Source organism: Melospiza georgiana, chromosome 3, assembly GCF_028018845.1.
Source record: "Melospiza georgiana isolate bMelGeo1 chromosome 3, bMelGeo1.pri, whole genome shotgun sequence".
In the NCBI taxonomy this organism is placed as follows: domain Eukaryota; kingdom Metazoa; phylum Chordata; class Aves; order Passeriformes; family Passerellidae; genus Melospiza; species Melospiza georgiana.
This window is the reverse complement of record NC_080432.1, coordinates 57,170,108-57,183,013: the sequence shown is the minus strand read 5'-3', so window position 1 is coordinate 57,183,013 and position 12,906 is coordinate 57,170,108. Positions and strand designations below refer to the sequence as shown.

The 12,906-nt window shown below is 51.4% G+C and overlaps 1 protein-coding gene across 1 annotated transcript; it reads left to right on the top strand.

Moving 5' to 3' along the window:
• Positions 1 to 1,031: 1,031 nt before the first annotated feature.
• On the top strand, positions 1,032 to 4,691 carry IRF2BP2 (interferon regulatory factor 2 binding protein 2). Its single transcript, XM_058020646.1, has 2 exons — positions 1,032 to 2,250; positions 2,499 to 4,691. The coding sequence occupies exons 1-2, from the start codon at positions 1,218 to 1,220 to the stop codon at positions 3,218 to 3,220; spliced, it is 1,755 nt and encodes a 584-aa protein (XP_057876629.1). The 5' UTR covers positions 1,032 to 1,217; the 3' UTR covers positions 3,221 to 4,691.
• Positions 4,692 to 12,906: the final 8,215 nt, after the last annotated feature.

Genomic DNA, 12,906 nt, shown 5'->3' with positions numbered 1-12,906 from the left:
CGTGGAAGGGGGTCGGGGAAACAGGTTTTTCTTTTTTGGGAACGAGACGGCGTGTGCTTAGTCTGTGTGAATTTCGCTAATCTGCATTAGAGAACTGCTGGTTTGTGGTTTAAAATGACAGGAAATCTAGAACGTCCTATTTCCTGTGCACAAATGACAACAGTTAAGAGAAAAAAAAAAAAAAAAAAAAAAAAAAAAAAGCTGGGTAATCGTTACATTTATTTCTGATGGTGCCTCCTGCTCCGGCGGGGAGAACAAAGCCGAGCACCGCTCGGCGGGGCGCCGGCCCCTGCCCGGAGGTGGCGATGACCGGCCCGGCGGGGGGAACCTCGGAGCTGCGGGGCGCGCCCGGGGCGCCGCGTCCAAGGTCACGGGGGAGGGGGTGCACTGAGTCCCGCACTGCGGGAGGGGCCCCGCGCACCGCTGCGCCCACGGTTGGGAGGTTTCGGCAAAGCCCCTCGGCGGTGAGGGAAATAGTAATACACCCAACAATAATAAAATTAAAATCAGAAGAGAAGGAGGGAGCTGCAGGGCACCCCCGCCCCTCGCCTTGTCCCTCTCCGCTCCCACAGCCCTCCCCGGGGGCGATGCGGGGCGGGGGCGCGGCGGCCCCCCGGAGGCAGGAGGAACCCCCGGTGGCGGGGGCGCGGGCAGGGGCCGGGGCTGGGATCGCGGCGGCGGCGGCGGGGCGGGGGCGCCCATCGCGCAGGCGCGGCCGGCACTGTCGAAGAATCGTAGCGGCGGCGCGCAGAGGCGGCGGTGGCGGCTGAAGCCCGGCACGGCACGGCGCCGCCGCCAGCCCCGGCCCCGGCCCCCGTGGCAGTCCCCGCCCCGCCCGCCCCGCCGCGCCGCGCCGGCCCCCGCCGCCCCGCGCCGCCCCGTAGTAGCCAGAGAGCGGGGGAGCCGTGCGGGCGGCAGCGGCCGCAGCCCTGCGCCAGCCGCGCGGCGGAGATGCGCGTCCCCGCCGCCCTGTGAGCTCCGCCGGCGGAGACGGCGACGGGAGCGGCGTTCCCCGCAGCGGCTCTGCCTGCCGGGGCGCCCGCCGCGCCCCGCTCCAGCGCACGGAAGAGGAAGGCGAGGGGGAGGGGGCCCGGCGGACGGTCCCGCTGCGGCCGCGGCTCCCGAGCCTGCCCGTCGGGACTCCGGTGACGAGGGGCGGAGGAGGCAGCGGCCGAAGCCGGAGCGGGGGGCGCTCGCCGCTGCCCCGGGGCCGGGACATGTCGTCGGCGGCGGTGGCGGCTGCTTCCCGCAGGCAGTCGTGCTACCTGTGCGATCTACCCCGCATGCCCTGGGCCATGATCTGGGACTTCACCGAGCCCGTCTGCCGGGGCTGCGTCAACTACGAGGGCGCCGACCGCGTGGAGTTCGTCATCGACACGGCGCGGCAGCTGAAGCGGGCGCACGGCTGCTTCCCCGAGGGCCGGGCCCCGCCACCGCCCCACGCCAAGCAGCCTCCGCTCTCCGCCAAGGAGCTCCTGGCGCAGCAGCAGCAGCTCGGCCACCCCTCGGCGGCGGAGGCGGCGGCGCGGCCCCCGCCGCAGCCCCTGGAGCGCTACTCGCTGGCGTCCGAGCGGCCGCCGCCCCGCCTGGGCGCCGAGTACGGCGGCGGCCGGCAGGTCAACGGGATCCTGGTGCCCAACGGCTTCCCCAAGCCCGAGGAGCCGCCCGAGCTCAACCGGCAGAGCCCGAACCCGCGGCGGACGCACGCCGTGCCGCCCACCCTGGTGCCGCTGGTGAACGGCGCCGGGCTCCCCGCCGCCATCGGCGGTCTGGGCAGCCGCGCCGCCGCCGCGGCCGCCGCCTCGCTGGCCGCCATCTCCGCCGCGCCCGCCCCCATGGCTGTGCCCGTGCCCCAGCAGCCGGCGGCGGCGGCGCAGGCGGCGGCGCAGGCGGCCGGGCAGCCCGGCGAGCTGGGGCACAAGCGCCCCGGCTCCGTCTCCTCCTCCTCCTCCTCGGGTGGCGGCGGCGGCGCGGCGGGGGAGCACGACAGCGGCGCCAAGGAGAAGCGCGGCTCCGCCGAGAGCCTGCCGGCGGCGGCGGCGGCGGAGCTGGCCGCGGAGGGCAAGGGTCGGCCGGGCTCCGAGCAGGAGTGGCTGGCCAAGCCCAAGACAGTGCGGGACACGCTGCTGGCCCTGCACCAGCACGGGAGCCACACCGTGGCCCCCTTCGACAGCAAATTCAAGAAGGAGCCGGGCATGGCGGGCGGCAGGCTGCTGGGCTACGAGACCAACGGCTCCGTGGCCAAGCCAGGTGAGGAGTCGGGACCGGGGGGCGGCGGGGAGGCCAAGGGACGGCGAGGCGGGAGGGGTGGCTCTCCAGGGATATGCGGGGCGGGGGATGCCGGGCGGGTTTGGGCGTGCGGGGCGGCGGCCCGGCCGCTTGGGTGGCCGTGTGCCCGGGGGGTGGCCGGGGCCAGCCGTTTCCGCGGTTGCTCGGCGATGCGTTGTGACTGCGCTGCCTTCTCACCCTCCTCCTTCCCCCCTCCTCTGCCTCTGCAGGGGCCCGGGCCGCCCGGAAGAGGAAGCCTTCCCCCGAGCCCGAGGGCGAGGCTGGACCCCCGAAGATCAACGGGGAGGTGCAGCCCTGGCTGCCCGCCCCGTCGGAAGGGATGAAGCTGCCGCTGACGGGCACCCCCTTCATGTCGCCCCCGCCGCCCACCGCCTCGCCCCACTCCAACCGGACCACGCCGCCCGAGGCGGCACAGAACGGCCAGTCCCCCATGGCCGCCCTCATTCTGGTGGCGGACAATGCCGGGGGCAACCACGCCTCCAAAGACGCCAACCAGGTCCACTCCACCACGCGGAGGAACAGCAGCAGCCCCCCCTCGCCCTCCGCCATGAACCAAAGAAGGCTGGGCTCCGGCAGGGAGGTGCCGGGCCAGGGGGCCAACGCGGCGGCGGCGGGCGGCCTGGAGCCCGTGCACCCCGCCAGCCTGCCGGACTCGTCCCTCGCCGCCAGCGTCCCGTTGTGTTGTACCCTGTGCCACGAGCGCCTGGAAGACACCCACTTCGTGCAGTGCCCCTCCGTCCCCTCGCACAAGTTCTGCTTCCCCTGCTCCCGGCAGAGCATCAAGCAGCAGGGAGCCAGCGGGGAGGTGTATTGCCCCAGCGGGGAGAAGTGTCCCCTGGTCGGCTCCAACGTCCCCTGGGCCTTCATGCAAGGGGAGATCGCCACCATCCTCGCCGGAGATGTGAAAGTGAAAAAGGAGAGGGACTCGTGACTCGCCTGCGCTCGCTGCCCGACGTCACCTTGAACTCGAACTGCTCGAATTCTGTATATATCTATAAATATATATATATAAATATATATATATATCTCCAAGACAAGGGAAATGTAGACTTCATAAACATGGCTGTATAATTTTGATTTTTTTGAATACATTGTGTTTCTATATTTTTTGAAGACAAAAGGTATGTACTTATTATAAAGGCATTTCTTCTAATTCTTCTCTTTTTTTTTTCTGTTTCGTTTTTTCTTTTTTTCCCTTTTGTTATAGCAACTATTTGTTGTGCTTCCCTGGTGACAGTTACTGTTCAATGTAGGCTGTGACTTGCGCTGCTTTTTTTAGAGAGCACTTGGCAAACCAGAAATGCTTCTAGCTGTATTTGTATGCACTTGTTTCTTCTGTTTTTTCTTTTCTTTTCTTTTTTTTTTTTTTTAAATGCCAAATACACTTTCTGACATTGTAAAGATTGCCTTACTGTCTGTGATTCCTTATTCCTGGCCCCTGTCCTGTAGAGCTGGTCGCACGCAGGCTTGGTCTGAGGCAGCTGGGGACAAGAGTGGCTGGCCAAGGCAGGCGTGCCCTTTGCATCCCTCCGGCCGGGCGAGCTTAGGGAGCAGGAGAGCTTTCTCCCGGGAGCGTGTGGCTCGGGTTGCGATGGAAGATCCTCCAGATCCAGTCTCGAATTGCTCACTGTTTCTCGAGGGAAGTTGCCACCAGAGTAGGATGTGGAGAGGTGTCCAAGAGGCGCTGTTGAGTTAGGGATTTCTGGGTTTGTTTGTTTTTGGTTTGGTGTTTTGTTTTGTTTTGTTTTTTTTTTAAGGCAAAGTTGACCGCAGTTCTCGTGATCGGTTCTAAGATTACAAAACTGCATTTATTCACCAGTTGCATACCATAATATGGAATTTTGATAACGAACTTAGTTACATGATTGGCAAAGGTGCCAATGTAGCACTGCCATTTCTGAAGGTCTTCAGTGTCACTTGCGGGGCTTTTGTGTCTTTGGACAAAGCTGGGGATGTGGGGAAGAGACTTTATTTTATTTTACTTTAATTTTCAGATAGTGCATATGGATTTTGATTTTGCTTACCAGTCACCTCTGGTGCTGTTGCTATTGTTACTATCGCTGACCCGGTATTTCCAAGTAGTGGCAGGTACGGTGTGGTACAGTGACAGCAGTGACTGAGGCTCTGCCAAATTGCCCGCGGGCATATCAGTGACAGCCCAAATGTGGGTGGAGGAAACCTGTAATTTCCTTATTACGTATGCTTGAAACAAACCTACTGCTATTCTTTGAAAATGAAAATATAAACTGGTTGAAATGAAAGCAATTAGGGCTGCACATAATGGCCCTGGCCCTGCCTTTTAAGCTACTTTGGAGAACTCTTTTGTAAAGCCACTTCTTTTGATCACGCTTCTGCATCACCAAGCAGACTTCTAAAATCAATAAATCATTGGTTACTAGAAATAGTTCAAGTCTAATAGTGATGTTTTTGTGCTGTTTATAGTTCATTGGCAACGCTGCAGCTGTACGAGCCCTTCTGTCGAGGTGTTTATAACTCGGTTATGTGCGGTTGTTTCTGAGCTAAAGGGTGGCGAGGACGTCCCTTCCCAGGGACCAGCTAATAAACACTTCCAGTGTCAGAAGAGAAGGAGGAAAAATCTGTTCAGCCAACTGTAAAATTGAAGATTTTTGGGTGCTTTTTACTCAACTGTTCTTATTGTGATAATGTTCAAACTGCAATTTAATGCAGAGAATTTTTTTTTTTTGGGGAAGACTACTTTTTTTTAAAAAGAAAAGAAATGGTCATTATTAGTATTTGAAGATCAGAACTGCACATGCACAGTAATTTTCTATGAAGTGTTTAATGAGCACACCCACTACATTGTGTTCCATATTACAGGTCAATGTAATATTAGATAAGACTTGCATGATAAACAAATTCATTGAGTCAATATTACGCTTTAAAACTTATAGTCAAGATTGGTGTCTTATGTAAACACATTTAGCCAATTTGAAGAAAACGCACATTATATATATATATACCTATATATATACCTATATATAAAAAAATGCCAACTGTAAAGGATTCTTTGGAACCACTATGATCTGTGTAAATGTGTATTTAGGCACTTTATTAAAAAAATGAAATTTGAGCTGATAGATGGTAACAAGTTCTTCAAAGTTGCTTGGCATAATACCTTACATGGGATGAAGTTCATGTTTTTGATTAAGGCGGTTTCCCTACACTTAAACAGGAAGCCAAACTGAATTCCAAAGCCTGCCTAAAAGAGCCCCCCCTTTTGTGTCATCAGGTGTCCCAGCTGTGAGCGTGCCGAGGGTGAGACCTGCTCCTGACAAAGTACACCCTTGTTTTGGGGCCGAGGGACACTGGTGTGAGAGGCCTGTAGGGAAGCACACCTTCCTCCTCCTCCTCCTCCTCCTCCTCCTCCTGCCAGCCGCCCTCTCCTGCAGCTCTGGGACTCCTGGAGAGGATGGAAACTCCCCAGCCAGTGATGCCAGGCAGTGGCCCAGAAACAACATAGATGGAAAGGAAATGGCACACGGTGGCTATGCTCGCTCAGCTGACTTTGAGCCCCCAGCCAAGGCTGATCTCCACCATAAAACTTTAGAACTGCTAAAGAAAAACAAACAAAATGAAACAAAAAACAAACAAGCAAAAAAAACCCCCAAAAGAATTAAAAAAAAAATTTGAGGGTGTTCATACATAGCTCATTTTTCTCACATTGAATGTTGCTTTTTCCTTTTGGTTGCTTTGCTCAATTACAATAATACTCCAGTGGATTCTTCCTTTGTTACTACTTCGTGGGCTACAAGCTTTTTTCTTTTTTTTTTTTTCCTATTATTTTGAAGTTCTTTAGCTGCAACAGTGCTACTGTTAATATTCCTTTTTAAACTTTTTAAAAGGTGATACTGTAACTTGTGTAGTATTAAAAGTGTTTTAATGAAGAATGTGTGATTACCATTTTTTTCCAACACACTTCCATTACTTTTTTTTTCGAAGATACTTTTTCCTGGCAGATTTTTTTCAACTGCACAGTGCTTTTGTTGATAGCTGCTGAAAACTAACCTGCTGCCAGTTTGGCATTTTATGGGTTCTCTCTTTTTTTTTTTCTTTTTTTTTTTTTTTTCTGACACTAAGTGTAAGGAAACTAGGAACTTTAAATACTTACTGCATTTTTTGTATATATAAAAAAAGGAAGAAAGAAAACTTGAAAAAGCTATAGTTGTACAATATTATTTTAATTTTTTTTAAAGTACTGTCCTGACGTTTATTTGTAAACAGACAGCAGTAGCAGTATGGGAGAAGAAGGAATGCATGGAGCTGGTGGGTGCTGCCCTGTGCCTGGGTCCCAGGGGTGGGAAAGGTGCCACACAAGGGAGGCTTTGACCGCCTTTGCAGTGGCCTCAGGAAACCTGGTATGTTTGGGAGCTCTCTTTTTAGACGTGCTGTAAACCAGGCCATGGCAACCGCGTGTTTTTATGAACTAGCACTTAGGCAAAGGGTATAAATACATTTGAGAGTGCTCTCTAGTGGCTTGTTATGTCAACAGAGCCCCTGGATCCTTTCCTTCTGCACCCGGGCCAAGCCCTGCTTGCCTGTCTGTCCAGCTGGCAGGGTGGTGGCTCTCGGTGGCACAGGATGGGACACTGCTCTGGGACACCCAGCCACCCTGCAGTGGGACACCTGCCCTGCTGGTTGCCCCCACTCCATGTGTCCAGCTGCCCCCAAAGCAGTGTGGGACACCCCATGTGCAGCTGCAGCACCCACACCAACACAGCATCTCCTCAGGAGGGAGGAGAAATCACTGGATCATGTGGAAATGAATGGCACCAGGGGTGGCTGAGCTGCTTGGAGCCCTGACTCCCCTGCTTCACTCCAACAGAGCTATGTCCAGTCATTAGGCTTGAAAAGGCTCAGCCCTCAGCATTTCATGCTTCTCCTCCTTGAGCATTTGCATTTAGGTAGCTGCAGCTGCATCTTTTGAAAAATTGAAAAAAAATCACCCAAACTCAACCACCAACTTTCCTCAAGTGGGCTCTTGTCTCTATAGACACCATAGGTCCAGCCCAGTATGAACTGCCTCCAGTGTATGCTCCCATAGTGGAGGAGAGGAGAGGAGAGGAGAGGAGAGGAGAGGAGAGGAGAGGAGAGGAGAGGAGAGGAGAGGAGAGGAGAGGAGAGGAGAGGAGAGGAGAGGAGAGGAGAGGAGAGGAGAGGAGAGGAGAGGAGAAAAGAAAAGAGAAAGAAAGGAAAAAGGAAAGGAAAGGAAAGGAAAGGAAAAAAGAAAAGAGAAAGAAAGGAAAAAGGAAAGAGGAAAGAGAAAGAAAAGAAAGGAAAGGAAAGAAAGTAAGGAAAGAAAGAAAGAAAGAAAGAAAGAAAGAAAGAAAGAAAGAAAGAAAGAAAGAAAGAAAGAAAGAAAGAAAGAAAGAAAGAAAGAAAGAAAGAAAGAAAGAAAGAAAGAAAAAGAAAGATTGTTTCCCTGTTAAAAGAGAAGATGTGCTTGGGCAGTGCATGGCTGCCCCTCCTGCAGTCGGTGCACTGCAGCCAGTGACCTTTGCCATTTGCCAGGCATGGCCATGGAACAGCCCAGCTGCCCTGCCCTGATCCCATGCAGGCCAGCAGTATTCCTGAGCCGTCCTCCTTCCCCTGCCCTGTTCCCAGGAGCAGATGCCTTTCCTCTGCCAGGGCCAAGGTCAGGCAGTGCTAGAAGCAGATGAATGAAGTGTCTGCTTATCCACTTCATCACCCAGAGCTGCAGCTCTGCTCCAGAGGTAACTCTTTCAGTGCCTCCGGACAGCCTCTGCAGCATGCCACGGGTTTGAGCACTAACTGTGGGGTTCAACTTCTATGGAAGGGTTCCAGATTCTCATGGAACTCCCTGAGAGGCTGAACTCTCCCTCCTGGGAAAGCGGGCACACTGACATCTCCCACAGAAAGCTCCCAAGTGCCTGTTAGTGCCCATATGGCTGTTTTGCTGGCTGGCGCAGGTACACTGAAGATGGGGTGACAGCTCTGCAGGTATTTTCAGACATCACCTAGCTTTGCTTTTCTTTCTGCCACTCCAGAGCAGGTTTTGTAGAGACTGGAATAGAAAAGTGCAGGCTAAGCCCCAAAATGTTGCATCAAGTTGAAAACCCCTATAAAACAAACTTACAGAGAAACCAGAAATGCTCATAGAAACTTCTCATAGGTGTTTCTTCATCTCATCACCTCTGACTCAGCAAACACCGCAAGAAACACCCTTGCCCATTCGCTCCCATCTGCAGCAGCACTGGGCCAAGTGTGAGAACCTGCCCTGCCTGGCACAGCACCCAGCCATTCCCCGTCTCGGGGTCCTCCTGGCTGCCCCCCAGCCTGCTGCCTCCTGCCCTGGTGGTCCCTCATTCCTCCTGGGGTGCTGTGTCCAGGGCTGGGGATGTCCTTCTGGATGGGGGCCTGTGGCTTCCCTGAGAAACAAATCCTGGGGAGCCTCCAGTGCGGAGGCACCTTGGAGGTGTTCAAGGCCAGGTTAGATGGGGCTTGAGCAACCAGACCTAGTGGACAGTGTCCCTGCCCATGGCAGGGAGTTGAAATGAGATGGTCTTCAATGTCCTCTTTCAACCCAAACCGTTCTCTGAGTATATGATTTTCAGCTGCTGCCTCTGGGAAGGAGGACATTCACTCTTCACTGCCAAAATGCCAAGTCTGCATTGTCTTTTGCCCTCTTTCACTATAAAACACTTATTTCCCCCACCCACTGCCAGCCCAGAGAAGCCTCATGCTGTTCCCTTCTTTTTTTTTTTAGCAACCCTTTAAAACAACCAGGAGATAAGCACCCAGAGATTGAAAGGGCTGTTGGTTCACCAGGTTGCTTCCTTGCAGGGACAGCAATTGCAGCAGTTCCCACATGGCTGGGTGGGAATGGGGCTGCTGGGGGAAGTGTGCAGGTGGGGGGCTTTGGGGAGCCCCAGCTGCAATGGGGGCCTCACCTGCCACCCCCTCAGCCAGGGGCACGAGAGAGCAACTGGGCCTTCCCCTTCTTCCTCACATGGTTTTGGGGTTTTTTTCCTTCTTTTCGCTTCTTGGTGAGCTGAAGGAGGTCTGATTTATTTTTTTGAGGGGGAGGGAGCACAGTTTGAGTAGACATCCTTAATTAATTTTTTTTTCAATAATTGTTTTCTCCAATAATTTTCTAATCCTTTTTTATAGGTGTGTCATATTCTCCACCTGTATGTAGAAAGGGGCTTACAGATATTAGACAAAAACTGCATAACACAATGAGGCATTTAATTTTGTTTGTCTGGACTACTTATAAGTTTTGGGTTTTTTCTGTCTGCCTTGTTCAGGTGCTGCTAAACACTAAGAGCAATTAATTTTCTCTTTTTAAATGTCTCACTCCTCAGCTGATAGTTAGAAAAATCTAAAATCAGGGTACTGATGAAAGACTTCAATGTAAGCAGAGGAAGGTGATGCTGAACATTATGTTTCTTTCACTTCACAAAAATTGGGAAATAAATCAGCTTCTGCACACTGACTCATGCCTTTGTAGATCCTACTTCAGAAATTGCAGTGAAGACAAACCAGCATAAGGACGACTTTTTCCAACACACTTTCATAACTATTCATACTGTAATAATTTAAAAAATCCAAATACTGAGTTCCCAGTGATTTTTGTGGTGGTGATTAAATAGGATTCTATCCATCTTCCCCATGAGAATACAATTAGGGCAACCTACCCTACAGAAATTACAGAGGGAAGGTGTTATTTTCCTTGCAGAAAGTACCATGCTGTCTTTATTAACTCTGGGCAATGCAACACGTCATGCAGTAATGGCTTTGGGTATGGGCTTCCCTGTACCTGGAAAGAAGGGGGCTGGATTGGCCCAGCTGGGGCTTTAACTTGCCCTAATTCATTCAAAAATTCTGCTTAGACATCCATTCTGCTTTTCTTGGAAGATTCAAGCCATGATAAACATGTTTAGATGTGCTTTATAATTAGTATTTTGATGTTTACTTTCATACTGAGAGCTCTTCCATTTGTGTAAGCCCTCTGCTTTGCTTTGGAGAGACAACCTGTGCCCTTAACTGAACCAGCTCCTTATGCTCTCAATTAATATTTTTATAATCCAAATGGTTATTTTATCTTACCAGCTCTGCTTCTTTGGGTTACTGTGGCCCTTTGTCCAGACTTCTTTGTCTGACCATGACTTGTGAAGGTGAATGACTGATTTCAGCTCCTTTCCTGCACAACTGGGGTATTTCCTGAAGTCTGCTTATTAATGGGGAGGCTCTCCAGCTATTAAGGCTTTCTGGGAATGGTGGAGCACTCTGGGTGGTTAGTCATCTGGCCTCTGGCCACCCTCTGGGAGGGCTCACAGCAAGGGCTCTGGGGGTTTGGTGTGCTCCTGGCTCTGGTGGAAGGTGTGAACCAGCCATGCTGCTTCCCGGTTGCCTTCCAAGCAGGAACATTTTGAATTGCAGCAGCAGTGTGTGTTTCTTTACCCTGTGTCACAAAAGTTTCCTGACATTTAGTGTTTTGGGGTGGATCTCTTCCTTTTCTGTGAAGGGTGCCAATTTCAGTGGTGCTTTTGATGGATAACAGTCCATGAAGAGCTGGAACAACACCAATAAATGTGGTTTGTGTAGGAAAGTTTCCGGGTTCCCTTTTTAGCTGCTCCTTGGCTGCAGAGGGACAGGACAGGAGCCCCAGCCCTGCCAGCCTGCCCTTCTCCCTTCCCCTGCTGCCAGGGGCACCTTCCTGCTGGGAGAGCCTTGGGAGGTGCCTGTCTGAGAGGGCTGGGTCTCTCCTGTATTGACCCTGCTCACTGTGTGCAGCCTCGGGGCTTGTTTGAGCTCTCTCCAAGGAGCTCTAGAGACACACTGTGCCCATTTCTTCTGACTGTGATGGTGCATTCACCCCATTCCTCTGGAGCACTTTGTGATCTAAGGGATCCCTATAAGGCCTTGGGCTCCATATAAAGAGCTGGCCAATGAAGCATCCCTAAATTGTACCAGGAACTCTTGCATGGCCAGGGGGGTGAAAAGAGCAGGAATAATCAGCCATTCCCTGACAGCCTTGGAACTTTCCTTACCCGAATTGTAGCCAGTGTGGAATGCTATCATTATTACTGGACTTTAGAAAATTCTAGCAATTACTGACCCAGATTGTGTCCAGGATGGAAATTTGTTGATTACTGAAGCCAGTCATCTCACAGCCCTATGGACAGCGGTCCAGTGTAAGGCCCTTGGGGCTCATCTGGACTCCAGCAGGCTGCCACCAGTATCTCACTGAGTGGGACACCTTTTGGAGCTCACAGCCCCTCAAGTCTGCAAAGTTCTGAGGACCATCAAGGAAAGCTGACAACAGGCCTGGACTGAAACCCTGCAGTCCTTGAGGCTCAACCCTTGCCTGCTGAGAGATGCCAAGATACTTGGAGTGAGCGTTTTGCTGAAAATAGAAAGGGTGGTTCCTTACTGTCACCTTCTTGAAAAGGGACAAAATGGAATAGGAACATCTTGTAATCCTCAAGTTCACTGAAATGCTCACCAGGGAGAGGGTGGTGAAGGCAGCCTGAATTTGGTCCCTCTTGTTTAGCTGATATATGGCATGCTCCTCCAGGTGCCCTTCCTCCCATCACTGCTCAGTAACCAAGTTTTGGGCTTTGCCATGGTACCCACAAGTGTATCAGTCAGGGTCCAAATTGTTGTTGGGCAAGAGTGGTTTAAGGAAATGGTGAGCATAACTTGTGAGACAGTGTCATCTGGGCTGCATTTGCTTTTAAGATGGGGTTAAGAAAGGTAAATTAAGGGTGAATTTTCTCACCAAGGAAGAAGCAAGGTTCATCTCTTAGGGACTGAATTGCTGACCCTTAGTTTAAAAACCAAAACAGAAAAAGCAAAGTTTTTCTTTTGGAATCTTTTCTTCTAATTCTAAACTGGATTCCATCCTGCCAACAGCTCTGTCATTGACTTCATCAGCTCTGTGGGAGCATTCCAATGATTAAAGTTTTACCAGAAGTGAGAGAAGAATCAGGACTTAAATGTAAATTATGAGTTACGACACAGACAGTTCTGCTTTAATTATTTATAAGAAATCATTTTGTTATAAATAGGTTTTTCAGTTAAATGTATTGCTAGCATTACCTTGTTACTTATCCATAATTAATTAAATCATTGCAGATTTCTATGTTATTTTAATTTCCATAAACTATAAATAATTCAGAAGAAATGTTGGTTCTTTCAGGGTACTTTGTATGTTCAGATAAGGCAGAAGAACAATCTGGACCTGAGCAAAGCACAATTTCTCCATCCTCAACTTTTCCACAACCATGTCTTCAGGAAAACTGTGAAGGAAATGGGCAGGGGTTGGCTAATGATTGGCCAAATAAAATGCCGGGTCCTGTCCCCAGCATTGCAGGGCTTTGTCTCCATGCTGGGCAAATCTTGGCTACTTTTCAGAATAATCAGAAGGAAGTGCAGAACTGAAGGAGTGAAGGACTTGATCCACTTTGTTTGGCTTTGCTCCACAGCATTTGTTTCCCTTCAAGCAAAAGCAAAAGTGGTTTTGTTGTCGCTGCAAGTTTAATTTGCCTTTTGAAAAACAAGCAGGAAATGTTGTTGAAAAATTCACACTTAAACTAACTTTAGAAATGTTTTTCAAGTTCATTTACCTGGGAA

Bases quoted from the DNA above. Each gene is read 5' to 3' on its own strand.
- IRF2BP2 (XM_058020646.1), top strand. From the start codon at position 1,218: ATGTCGTCGGCGGCGGTGGCGGCTGCTTCCCGCAGGCAGTCGTGCTAC. The intron at 2,251-2,498 runs GTGAGGAGTCGG...CTGCCTCTGCAG, and splicing joins CGGCTCCGTGGCCAAGCCAG to GGGCCCGGGCCGCCCGGAAG.